Consider the following 13,984-nt stretch of genomic DNA (forward strand, 5'->3'; position numbering starts at 1 on the left):
AGTACAAGCAAGAAAGAAAGAAAGAAAGAGGTTCACTTAATCAATTCCAACACACCCCTATGTTTCAATGTCAGGCCTAATGACCAAGAGATGTTGTGATCTGGCCCGGGAGAACATGGCTAATGTGAAGCGGATCTGGCCTATAGGGGGTATTCAAGGCAATTTGCTCACAAACATAAGCGAACATTTGCTTACATTAGCATTCTTATAATGTGCACCAAGAAAAGTCATTAGCACTGGAAAGGGGAGGTGTGCTACAGACACATCAAGATGTTTTAACAATTAAGTGCCTTGATTTGCAATGTTGCACCGACTTTTGGCTTAAAACATATGCTTGCAAGCTGCAGACACCAAATTACTCAATGTAATGCGAGAAATCATGCATACATAGATTCATGATGTTTTCCATTAATTGCTGAAATTAAAAGGAAACTCATCTAAGCAGGTAAGCTGTGTATTATATACTATTATATACTTGTATATTGGTGTTAAAATAATGGAGTGTCCTTGTGAAACAGCTTGAGGTAGTTACATGTACTTATGTTTGTTAAGGTCTCATCCTTGGGTGTCCGGGGTAGCGTAGCGGTCTATTCCGTTGCCTACCAACACGGGGATCGCTGGTTCGAATCCCCATGTTACCTCCAGCTTGGTCTGGTGTCCCTACAGACACAATTGGCCGTGTCTGCGGGGGGGGGGGGGGGGACCAGATGTGGGTATGTGTCCTGGTCGCTGCACTAGCGCCTCCTCTGGTCGGTCGGGGCGCCTGTTCATGGGGGGGGGGGAATTGTATGATCCACCCACATGCTACATCCCCCTGGTGAAACTCCTCACTGTCAGGTGAAAAGGAGCGGCTGGCGACTCCACATGTATCAGAGGAGGCATGCGGTAGTCTGCAGCCCTACCCAGATCGGCAGAGGGGGTGGAGCAATGACCGGGACGGCTCCCAAGAGTGGGGTAATTGGCCGGATACAATTGGGGGAGAAGGGGGGGGGGGGGCTCATCCTTGGTCAGATCTTAATGGTTGTATACATCTGGGTAAAAGGTCCCCATGTGCCTAATCTCTATGTGATCGACAGAACATAAAGCAAGATGGGGAATAGAGTGGGAATTAAGTAATGAATGGAAAGGGGAAGGAAGGCAGATCAAAATAGAGGGGGGGGGGGGGCTCAGCTTGTTCACTTCTCATATAGTCAGAAAAAAGAAAGGGGAAAAGGAGACAGGGAAGAAAAGGCCAAACTGCTGGAGAGATGACAGTGAGCGAAGTGAAGATGAGAGAAGTCAGACTGAGCGTCTGTCTCTGCTGTGTCAGTTGCCATCCGTGTGTCAGAACATGTCATAGTTCCTGTGACATGTGCCCACACCCCCACTCTCACCCGGCTGTCTTGTACACACACACACACACACACACACACACACACACTGATGTAAATAGGTTTTCAATGTAGTGAGTCCGCTGACCCACAGGTGGTCATTTGAGTGGGTCCCCAATATAAATAAATAAATAAAATTTCGCAAATTTGTAGTGTTAAACTCGTGTTTGATATTATATATAGTTATAATTATGGTTATATTCATGTATGTGTTGAAAATGTATATGAAAATTAAACAAATAAAATCCCAAATCTGAAAACTTTATTTATAAAACAATGTTACACCATCATGGCATACGACAAAATTGGAATTAACGAAAGTGTCTGTAGCAACATAATAGCAGCAAAATCAATTATCAAATAAGAGAGAAGTATAACACATGTGAACAAAACTTTATTCAAATAAAAACAAAATGGTGTCTGTAGCACCATAGTAGCATCAAAATGAGTCATAATGAGCTGCATAAAGCCTCAGATCATCAGTCATCATCGACATGAGTGAGAGTGGCCACGCTGGTTTATTTATCAATAGACCACATCATCATGACATCATGTTAACAACAGCAGCACTTCCAGGTAGAAAACTGGTGGTTGATTTGAATTGTGAAGATACGTGAAATTGGCATACTTGTTTATTTCTGTCGTCATTTTCAGCCGTAACTGTAACGTTTAAAGATATATGGTCAAACATGATGGTCCGACCTATCTTGACATTTCTGCTGTGCTTATTTTATCTACCGTGTTGCTTTGAAAGCATCTTAGATCAACCAAATCTACATCTCACCACCATTTGGACTGACTTCTAGTTTCTGGTAAACTCAAGCTTTAATTTTCTTTAGTCTGTTGCCCAGCAGTTAAATTAGGTCTCCAAATTATAATGTTAGTGAAAGGGTTGTTATTAATGAGATATGACAGCATCAAACATGCATTTTAGATGAATTGGATGTATACACTTTGAAATAACATCATGAAAAAAGAACACATGCAGCATTTTGCTGATATGTCTAATTAATTTTATCAATTACAAGTCAGTGTCGTTTTTTTCAACAACGCATGAGAGGCTGTACGGAAAAGTGAAACAGATTCAACCCTGGAGAAAAGGAAAGGAACATCTAACTACAATGGAAGGAATCTCTGTCTGTCTTTATATCTGGCTGTATGTCTGTCCTTCGATTTTCTCAACAACCGTTCATCTGATCGACTTCACAATTGGTGGGTGTATATTGCTGAGGACCCAAGGAAGTGCAGTGTTGAGTGTGAAGTTGTTTGGCTAAGCGGTTGTCGAGAAAATCGAAGGACAGACAGACACACATCCGTGCAGACAGACAGATGTTCTTCCCGTAGCAACCAGATGAACAGCGCCACTCTGCCTTTGCAACTCACACTGTGGTCGGAGGGGGGGGGATTACACCCGAACGGGCACTGTGCTAGTGTCTTTGAGCATGTTTGCGCTTCGCAGATGGAAATCCGAAAGACCCGAACCCTTCTCCACTCTTTATCATTACCTGGCACCCCCCATACACAACAAGACTTAACCATTTTCTCTTCAGTTGAGAGTGTATCTCAGTTGTTCCTGCCCCCGTTTGCTCCGCGCCATTAAATCGTATGCACGTGAGGCAGGGGTTTTCTACCCGGAAGTTATTGTAAACAAACATTGGGATTGTTCTACCAAGTTTGTAGCCGTGATTGTTGAAATGTAATCTGTGTGGTGAGCTTGTTGCAGCTAAAGTAGTATGTCGCGGTTTCTTTCGTTTATTTCTATGATTTCGGATTTGTTGTTCACAGTGTAGCATTATTAGGGGGGAAAATAGGGTGCATCCCCTGGATGTGTCGGTAGTGAGTTTACTGCGTCCTTTCCGATTTTAATGTGTCGGGGGAATTGTGACAGTGGTTAGTTGTGTGGTTGGAGTGACAGATGGGTTCAGGGTGGAGGTGGGATTACATCAAGGATCGACTCTGAGCCCTTTCTTGTTTGCAATGGTGATAGATAGGTTGACAGACGAGATCAGGCAGAAGTCTCCATGGACTATGATGTTTGTGGATGACATTGTGATTTGTAGTGAGAGTAGGGACCAGGTTGAGGAGAGCCTGGAGAGGTGGAGGTGTGCACTGGAGAGAAGAGTAATGAAAGTCTAGGAGAAAGATGGAGTACTTATACGTGAATGAGAGGGGAGGACAGCAGAACAGTGAGGATGCAAGGAGTAGAGGTAATTAAGGTGGATGAGTTTAAATACCTGGGGTCAGCTGTTCAAAATAACACGGAGTGCGGAAGAGAGGTGAAGAAGAGAGTGCGGGCAGGGTGGAGAAGCGTGTCAGGAATGATTTGCGACAGAAGGGTACCAGCAAGAGTGAAAGGGAAGGTTCACTAGATGGTTGTGAGACCAGCTATGTTGCATGGTTTGGAGACAGTGGCACTGACAAAAGACAGGAGGCGGAGCTGGAGGTGGCAGAGTTGCAGATGCTAAGAATTTCATTGGGAGTTGCGAAGATGGATGGGATTAGGAATGAGTATATTATAGGGACTGCTCAGGTTGGACAGTTTGGAGACAAAGCAAGAGAGGCGAGACTGAGATGGTTTAGAATATCTGAGATGGTTCTATTCTAAAAAATAATATTTAAAAGTAATCAGTCCTAATTTTATTTTATCAATTCATAATTTGACAATCAACATCTAAATAAAATGTTTCTGAGGAAATAAACTCTTCAAACCTGCCTATTCAGTTTGTATTGGAATGTGAAGGTTTAAATGAAGAAGCCCCCCTTATCAGAATTTAACTGCCTCTGCAGTTGCTAGGAAGAAAATGCTATACTTTCAGTTCTGTGATTGGTGGTCCAGCTATAAATCTACAGAGGTCCGAGCAATAGTAATTCAATGAGAATAATTTCAAATGACAGTAAAATTGACCAATCATATCTTCCCTCTAAATGGGTGGGCTTTGTTATCGCTAACTGTATGACAAGTTCTGCCAACTGCGGGGGGGACACGACTCACAAGCTAGCGGGGGAAAAAAAGCTTGCTAGCCTGTTGGTTAAGGATGAAAACCGTGAGTAACATTACCGCTAGCTAGGTGCACATTGTTGCGAGTTTATTAGCCATGGCATTTTCAAGGTTAACTTTTAATGAAAGGTTTGGGTTGGTCAGCAAAGGAATACCTACGCAAAAGGTAAGTTATTTAAAATTTAACGGGCCGCCACGCCAACTGATTTTATTCTGGCTTCCGCCACTGTTTTGTATGTTAAGGTTTATTTGGGAAAACAGTCATTATGCGGAATTACCAGTCAAGCTGTAAATTTACCAGCTCAGCGGTCATCATGCAAATTTGCCATAACATACATACTATATAGACCACTGTGCCAGTCTAGTAATATTATTTATTGATGCCAAAATGCCATGATCACTGTTCACTGTCCATGGTTCTGAAGAGTCTGTCGTTAATGGTTGCACTGTCATGATGTACATGAAATTTTGCTGGTTTTGTGTGGTAGGGGGAGTAGCTTTCATGCGCTGAAGTGCACACACAGCTTGTATGATGATGGGATTATTTGTAAGGAGGATTTGCGTTTTTGCTTTAGAAATTAACTGTTTTTTGTTTTTTTGGTGATAACAGTCACTCTCTCCGTGCTGTTTGCACGTTGCATTGCTAAGATTGGACGACTACTGTCTTGATTTTTGTTTCAGAGCTGGAATTGTCATAGGTAACTTTTGCAGTACTACAAAGAGAGGACTCAGTAAATTAGGCTGGTAGTTTACTTCCTTCCCCACAAGAGAAGGGGATTCAGAGGCCCAAGGTTTCGGAGTCACGGTTTGCTACTCACACGCACACCTATCTTCTTGCTTCATCATGGTAGCTACGAGAACAACTCAGGCCACTCTACCTGGTTGTACATACACACTCTTCCTCTCTTTACACATGCCTACACAATCACTCACTCTACCTCTTACCTGGAGTTATTCAACTGACTGTAAAACTTCTTCAAGTCCCACCTTCCTTAGTTATTGTTGCTCTGTTACAAAACTTCCAAGATAAGATCCACAACTATAACCAAGCTAGTTTAACTCCAATGTCACGACAGCACTGTAAGCACTCACATGACACACATACACCTTTGTATGCTATGTGTGTCTATGTTTTGTTTTTGTTTTTTTATTAAATTCTACTTCTCTACAAGTTCAGATTTCGGTTTGGGGAGAGGAAAAAAATGTATTGGCCACCAGTCGTTTTTGATAATGAGCAAATTTTCCGGAAACAGTGTCCATTTCTTGTTTAATATTTCGGCTAATTCAAACATGATTCATTCTACGTTGTACAAAACCGCTCTTGGTTGCTTGTAGCAGGGTGTTGGAGCTCAGTGTGACAGTGAGTAAGAGACGGTTGCTGTGCCCTGATTGGTGGATAGATGTGTCAGTCATTGTTGGATTGCTAGACTTGCATGCAGTGTTTAACTACAGTAGCAATGCTTGATACAACTGAGAGTAATGTGTACATGAGAAAAAGGGGGAAAACAACCCGAATGTGTGCGTAAGAGGAAGAGAAATAACGTTTGTGATTGAGAAAGGATGCTGGGATTTGTAAGAGATTAATATATGATGTTAACTTGAGGGCATTACTTGTGGCTGTACTCCACCAGTTTTTAATAGCTGTGATTTTTAAAAAAAAAGTTTTTTAATGATAGAGGGTTTTTTTTTAATGGACATGCCACAGTGTGTGTGTGTGTGTGTGTGGGGGGGGGGGGGGGTGGTAAACCTCTGTGCATAGCATTGTTAAAAAATGAGTAAGCTTCGACAATTAAATGTCGATAATACATTTTGTCTCTCTTTTGTTTACTGTGGAACATGTTTAACACCAGGAACTGTCACATGGACCTTGCAGTATTTGAATCTGAATGCTTGTAATTACTGGGGAAAGGGACATTGTCAGTGGAGTTATTGTGTGCGATTCCACTGTGATTCTAACTGCAGCACAATGCACTCTTCTCCAAATTGAGCTTTATGTCAGTGATGCGGTGTGTATGGAGCGAATGAGGAGTTTTGTTGTCTTAGTGAGGGAGTTTTTGTTCCTTTTTTTTCCTCTTTATCTCTGTCCCCCCCCCACACACACACACACACACACACCTTCTCTCTCTGTAGTTTGCGTCTCATGGGAAATAGATGCTTGTCTGTATCTCTATGACTTGCAGACTATCTATTATGGTTTATCGTGTGTGTGTGTGTGTGTGTGTGTGTGTATGAGAGAGAGAGAGAGAGAGAGAGAGAGAGAGAGAGAGAGAGAGAGGAGAGAGAGAGAGAGAGAGAGAGAGAGAGAGAGAGAGAGAGGAGAGAGAGAGAGAGAGAGAGAGAGAGAGAGAGAGAGAGAGAGAGAGAGAGAGAGAGAGAGAGAGAGAGAGAGAGAGAGAGAGAGAGAGAGAGAGAAGAGGGTAATACAGGGAGACTTGGTGCATCATCCACTCTCCCCTGCAGGTAACCATATCAGCGAATCAGCTGAGATGCCTTGGGCTCCTTCTATGTGATTAGATTTCATCGTGGGTGTGTGTGTGTCTGTGTTTTTATGCGTGTTTGTATCTATGCATGTCTGCAAAAGTGCGGGAGGGAGTGGCAGTGACGGAGAGACCGTAACCCAGAAAGACGGCAGGCTAGTAATTGTTTCTAGGTCATGTTAAAAAGATGAATGGCATGAATGGGTCCCATAGATATTTATCTGTGGTCAGGTCAGTGTGGCCAGAAATAATTACCTCCCAATATCAAGACCAAGCTGTTAGCGGTGAAGAAAGCAGTCTTTTCCAAAATGGAAATTGCCTATAGCATTCCTGGTGATGAACAGTCTCTGTGTGGACCCTATGTGCTATTACGATGTTTTAATACTTAATAAATCACTTATTTAACCACCTAACTTGTAAAAAAAAAAAACTTTCTTTAGCCTTTCAGTGGCTGTTGTGCCATAGCTGCTCCACAGGCAGGGAAAAAACAAGGTGTTGATCACAGAGGGCTTCTTGGCATGCTGTGCCACTGAACGAGTCTCATGGAAAGCTATGTAATCACTAAGCAGTTTACTGCATACGCTATTTTAATGGTCTGTGGCTCAGCTGTAGGTTTTTCTTGCCAATGGCACAAAATGAGTGCCTAGGGAGCAAGTTCAGGCTCCTGGGCAAATTTGAATTGAAGAAAAAAACCCCGAAAATGCAACCTTTTCATCTGTCCTTTTCACTTTTGCTTGACCTCGCTTGGAAACATCAGAAGGTCTTGCAAAAGTTACAAGGAGACCTCTGAAAGTACCTCTGGGTGTGTGTTGTGGAAATCAGACATCCTTTGCTACGCAACATGAACTGGACATCAATGGATATGGACGCTGTTGTTCAGCAGTTTAAACTAAAAAAAAAAAATTACAAAAAATAGCCCTACAGAAAGTGCACTTAAAGTCCAATTTAGTTATTCCCGTTTAATTTTTAAACAACATAAAGACATTAAAACCCCATTTGATTGTGGGCTAATGGGGGTTCATAAAAATGGCATGCTCTATGGTCTATCAGAACACCTAACAATACACTGAAGCAAAGAAGAAAAGAAAAACAAGAAATTATAATACTGAGCACAGATTCTCAGATACCACAAATCCTTTTAAGTATATCATATTCTTATCAAATGGTTTTTCCTTCTCAGAAAATGAAATGCAATGGATTATGGTCCGGGAATCTGATCTGGCCTGTAGTTATATTTTTTATTTTATCCTTTATCCTTATTTTATGATGCCATTCTCATGTCTCACACATGCTCACTCATAGTTCCCCTTGCTGTCATCACCTGGGGCTGTTAATCGACCTATCAGCTGATCACATCACCTGTTCTCATCTTTTCAATCATCATCGGCAGTCACTTGGGGTCGAGTATGACTGTCCTTTAGGACGCCTGTGCGTGACAGCTTTTTACGTGGGGTGGCTGATGTGCCTGCAGCCACCACATGGTCCTTGGCAGGGGGTGGCCAGTGTCAAATGATATGGATGAAGGCTGCAACCTTCTGTTGCAGCCTTCATCCACCTTCACTGCCGTTGTGACCAGGAGAGATCTTCCGCCAGTTCCGCCGTTGATGTCTTTGTTGGATCGCGCTTCGTCTGGAGCTTACCCCTTGACCTATCCTCCTTAGATGACCCTACCAGGAGCCAAGCTGTGGATGGCATAGCTCTTGGGATCATTGGTACGTGCAAGCTTCTCCACCACTGCAAGGTGGTGATCCAGAAGAAGATCTATCCAATAGCACAGTGACACATCTGCGTGATTGGCCTATCATCTTGCTGCTGTCTTTTTAGATATGTTTTTCTCCGCCTTTAGTGCATTCATGCTGTCGTTATGCGCACCCCTCTACCTCCCCATCACCGCCTAGTCCTCGCAGATTCATCAGTTTCCTCTCTTCATCAGCCTTAACATCTCAGCAGAAGTCGTCAGTCACCGTCACCAGTGTCTGGACTCCATGGGGGGGGGTTATTATGCTGCTGTTCAGGGCTGATGCTCCTCAATTAAAAATCTCCCTGTTGAGTCTAAGCACCGTTCTTGACATGTATTCATTTCCACTAAATCATCTGTTATAATAAACATCATCTTTATTTCATTCACTATGTCTCTCCTGATTGAACTGTATTGTTTCCGTTGTTCTCTTTGAAACTGGGGATGTTTTAGGCAGGGAGACGATTTTCAAGATGCTTTTCCCCATGTGGTGAACGAAGCAGTGTCAGGAAAATTCATACTTGAATTCACTTGAATTCATAGCTCACTCAGTCATGGTGTGTTCACAGTCTGGAAAGAGCCCCCCTCCCTTGCACCATATGTGCCGGCGCTGTAAATCACTTGAATGTCAGTCATAATGTCACGGTCCTCTTTAAATGTTTGATGGTGAATCACTTGTGTAATGAGTTTAACCTCATCCGTGACCTCTGAGGCTTGGCCAAGATTCCATGGTTGTTCTGACCTTCCCATGTTCCTCCTCACACGTGGCTTACAAACCGGCACCCCGGTCCCAATGACCGACAGCTGTACCTCCTTTGCAGGGGGCAGGAAAGTATTGGAGCGATATGCAAAGTATTAATGCTGCACAGTTCCCTCCATGTTTTCCTTGACATTTACATTGAATCACAGCGTTGTATTTTTAAGGCTCCCGCTGGTACTGTCCTCAAAGCGTCATGTGTGAGAGCCAAGTTTTAGTTGGCCGGTTAAGTCGCTTGGACACATCATGGCGGCTCTGTGCGGTGAAGCATGGTCACGGCTTGCTGCACTTGAGCTGATCATTTTCCACAAATCATATCTGATATCTAATCAATACAAGGAAGCTAAGGTTGTATCGCCGTGAAAATTGAGCAATGAATCTTTTCACTTTGGCTGCAATTTCTTGTACATTTGCCACAATTCTCAAAGGTCATTACGAAATCTGGACTTATCGAGTTCTCGCCAAAGGAGCGATTCTCAGCCTCTGTTCTCAGTTTGACGAACTTATTGGCACCGGTCCTTTTGGCCTTGCAGTCTATTCGGGCCTTCACGTCATTCACCAGTCTGACCCTCACATTTATGCAGCTCCCCTCCTGTGGTCCGAGAAATAATTACATCTGCCAGAGAACAGAGCCAGCATCACTCAAACAACCTCCGCAATGCTCATTTACTCCACCTGATGCTGGGATTTTTATTGGCGTGTGTGTGCACATGTGAGCATCTGTGTGTGCTTCTGTGTCTGTGTGTTTTTGATTGTGCGTGCCTCGGTTAGTACCCAGGTGTGTCAACCGTGTTTACATAAAGCTAATTGCCTGTCTGAGTGTTTTAAGTCCATTTTTCTGAGAAAAGTCTTACATTCACTCCTCTCTCGCTCTGTCTGTCTCTCTCTCTCTCTGTCTGTCTGTCTCTCTCCCTCTTTGTCTCTCTCTTTGTCTCTCTCTCTGTCTGTCTGTCTGTCTCTCCCTCTTTGTCTCTCTCTCTCTCTCTCTCTCTGTGTCTGTCTTTCGGTCTACGACATCAGGATCAGGTTTGTTTAAAACCACTGTCCATAGCAGCCATTACAGAGGGGAGAAAGTGTGGACCAGAAGAAGAAGACGATCTTTAAGGGCGAATGCTCACACATCTTCTCACATATGATCTAATAACCCTTTCAGGGAAACTTGGGTGTAGACAACTTTTTCTGATGAGACATTGAAATTCAGCTCTTCTTCTTGTGCTACTGGAATTGCAACAGTAAAGCCTGCCTGTTTGGTTTACAACACGCCGCTCTACCGTACAGAGATGTTCACTCAAGTCTTTTAATAACAGATCAAGAAACGGTCTAGTTGAAAGGCCTGCTGTAGTCCAAATGGATATGACTTTTAATCACTGATCCAGGATCTGTTTGTGGTTCTATAATGAGGGCCGCTCCAGCTGGAAGGCAGTCAGCACGACTGCTTTGATCAGTGGCCCGTAGACATGGGATTATGTTGCTAACACACACGCTAATGGAGCCGCGGGGCCTAAAACAAAAAAACACATCAGTGCGCACGCGCGCACACACACACACACACGCACACACACACACCCCAACCCGTGAAAAATACACTAGCAAAACAATTTTTCGCGAATGATGAAGTGATCACATACAACACCCACATACATTCATCCGTGCTCAGCAAATCGCCCCACAAGCACGCACAGACAATTATCGAGGTTCGGGGCTTTTTTTTTTTCTTTTTTTTTACCCGCGGCCTGTTGTGTCAGACTCTGTCTTCTCACTGTGTCTGTTTGTGTTCGTTTGGGTTGGTTGAATCCAAGGCCTGGTGTTGAAGTCCATGCCAGAGTCCTCAGTGAGAGAGGTCCAAAACTCAGAGCTGACAACACTGTCCAACTCCAGAGACTAATGGCTTGTAGCTCCCGACATATGTTGGTTTGTGTAATTGCTTTAATTGCTGTCATTGTACGGTATGTGTTGGCCTTTTTCATCTTCCCGGGTGGTATAAGCATTTTCCTAATTACATCTGTCAGCCCTGCAGCCATAACCAGTGCTGGAAAGTCCATTCATTGTAGTGAGAACTTTCCAGTTTTCCCACATATGTCCAAATTACTACACTGTGTCAATGTAATGTCGCTATAATAATGTATAAATTGTATAAATTATAAGTGTATAATTTTGTAAACTATTTCTGGTTGTTGCAAAACAGTATGAGATGAAGTGTTACGGTAGGAAACAGACACACTGTCATGTGTTTCATTATCGGTCAGTCCAAACCTTAACTAACATCACATCATGTTGTCCCCTATGTTATCATTCTGCGTCTCATTTATGCTTTCTGATAAATGAGGTTTTGGGGGGTTTTTTTGGGGAGGGGATTTTTCCCTCTTTTTCCCCCACAATTGTATCCGGCCAATTACCCCACGCTTCAGAGCCATCCCGGTCGCTGCTCCACCCACTCTGCCGATCCGAGGAGGGCTGCAGACTACCACATGCCTCCTCTGATACATGTGGAGTCACCAGCTGCTTCTTTTCACCTGACAGTGAGGAGTTTTACCACGGGGGCGTAGCGCGTGGGAGGATCACGCTATTCCCCCCAGTCTCCCCGACCCTAACAGCCCCCCCCTCCCCGACCGGAGGAGGCGCTAATGCAGTGACCAGGACACATACCCACATCCGGCTTCCCACCCGCAGACACGGACAGTTGTGTCTGTAGGGACGCCCGACCAAGCCATAGGTAACACGGTGATTCGAACTGACGATCCCCATGTTTATTTGGCAAGGCAAGTTTATTTGTATAGCACCTTATCAGTGCAGAGGTCATTCAAAGTGCTTTACAGGCAAAAGATAAGAGGCAACGGAATAGAGAGCCACACCACCTGGACGCCCCCGGTAAATTAGGTTTTTCCTTAAGACTTGAAAATGATTTCTCTGGACTCTTTGCAAAAGGAACACAATTACTAGTCAGCACAGACTTCTAGGGATTGAACCTGGGCCTCTCAGATGAGGGACAGTATGTACGTCTGTTTTGAGGTCTACTTACAGTTGTCTTGTCTCCCCACTTGTGTTTCCAGGTACGATACCATCACTAACCAGTGGGAAACTGTGACTCCGCTGCCCAAGCCGGTCCACTCGGCGGCGGCCACGGTGTGCGGCGGGAAGGTCTACGTATTCGGAGGCGTGAACGAGGCCGGACGCTCAGCGGGTGTGCTGCAGTCATTCGTGCCGCAGAGCAACACCTGGAGCTTCATCGAGTCGCCCATGATAGGTGAGACTTGCCAACATGTGCAGTTCCTCGGGTATGTTCGGTCTTGCTCACGAGTTCAGTAACACCGAGTCTTGTGGTTTCACATACATGCTTGCATAGACACACAAACAAATGCACACACAAAGGCACACACACATGCCTACATACATGATTGGAACACTCAGACTTGTTTTCATACATATACACAGGCGTGTGCGTACGTGTATGTGCATGACATACACAAACACTCGCAAAAGATCAATAAGTAAGTGCAGGGCAGCAGATGTACCGACCTTGAGAGACATTCTGCCACTGAATGACCCACCTTATATCCTGATAAAAGCTGTTTTCATCTCCGCCAGGCGATAGCCTAGAGGGGATTATGCATTTGGTCGGTTGGTTGCGTGTGCGTGTGCGTGTGTGTGTGTCCGTGGCTAATCTGACGAACTACTGGACCTATCAGCCCGATTTTTTTTTTTTTTTTTTTTTTTTGCAGCGTTAGGAGTGTATGATGAAGAACCTCTCATAGTTGCAGTGATTCAAAACCTTTGATAAATGTTTGTTCTCGCTATCTCCACTCGCTCTCCTCATTCACTCTGATGCTCGCTCGACCAACGCTGCTTTCCATCGCTGCCCGCTCTGAGGCCACCGTGCGCATGCGGGACTCACGTCTACGGTTGAGTTGCATCGGGCAGCGATAGTGTCAAGAGCAAAACATTATGTATTCGGGTGTGAGTCTTGAAAGTAAACAAAAAGTCGATCATATTTTGCAAGACGGCAGATCATTCAGTGCTGATCTCAGCACCGGGGAACTAAGGGACTCTGGATGAAGCTAAAATAAGTCACCTTATTCACCTCGCTGCAACGCGGAAGTGCCATAGTCTCCAATGTTAAAACCCCACTATAAAAATACAATTTGCAGAGTGAGATCAACCAGTCACAGCTGGAAATCATCTCAGTAGCTATGGTAACACATTTCCTATGGCTGAGCTATGTTTTCCTTCCGTTGTTTTATGAATGAAAGTCAATCAGCAGAGCAGCTATTCGCCTTCATTCATTTTACATCATGAAAACCGCGATGGTTAAACACATTTGAAGACTTTTAAGAAGGTCTTTGAAAAATCATGGTAGCCTGATCTCTGTCATGTCATGTCAGACTTGGTCGCTGTCATGCGAGGGTCCACTAAGGAGGCTGTGCATCCATAGACTGACACGCAAAACGTTTTTATCAGGTAGTTTTTTTTTTTTTAGCTTGAATGCTGCATATAAGCACCTTTTTATTTTTTTTACCCATATTTCCTGTTCAATCGAATTGCCCGCTTCGCGAAAGTCTTGTAACGGCAGGAAAAACACTGTTCAAACACTGGAGAAGGGGCGATACGTCCGCCTGGCGGAAATGTGCACACTACTGAGTGCTCCTC

At 44.1% G+C, this 13,984-nt stretch overlaps 1 protein-coding gene across 1 annotated transcript in view; it reads left to right on the forward strand.

Annotated features, from left to right (window-relative positions):
• Positions 1-13,984, forward strand: part of LOC130124841 (kelch-like protein 29) — a 220,706-nt gene that overhangs the window by 180,201 nt on the left and 26,521 nt on the right. The window contains exon 12 of the mRNA XM_056294189.1: positions 12,391-12,584. Coding sequence (XP_056150164.1) covers positions 12,391-12,584 — 194 coding nt within the window. The remainder of the gene's footprint in view (positions 1-12,390; positions 12,585-13,984) is intronic.

The sequence above is a fragment of the Lampris incognitus genome, chromosome 15, assembly GCF_029633865.1.
Source record: "Lampris incognitus isolate fLamInc1 chromosome 15, fLamInc1.hap2, whole genome shotgun sequence".
Classification (NCBI taxonomy): domain Eukaryota; kingdom Metazoa; phylum Chordata; class Actinopteri; order Lampriformes; family Lampridae; genus Lampris; species Lampris incognitus.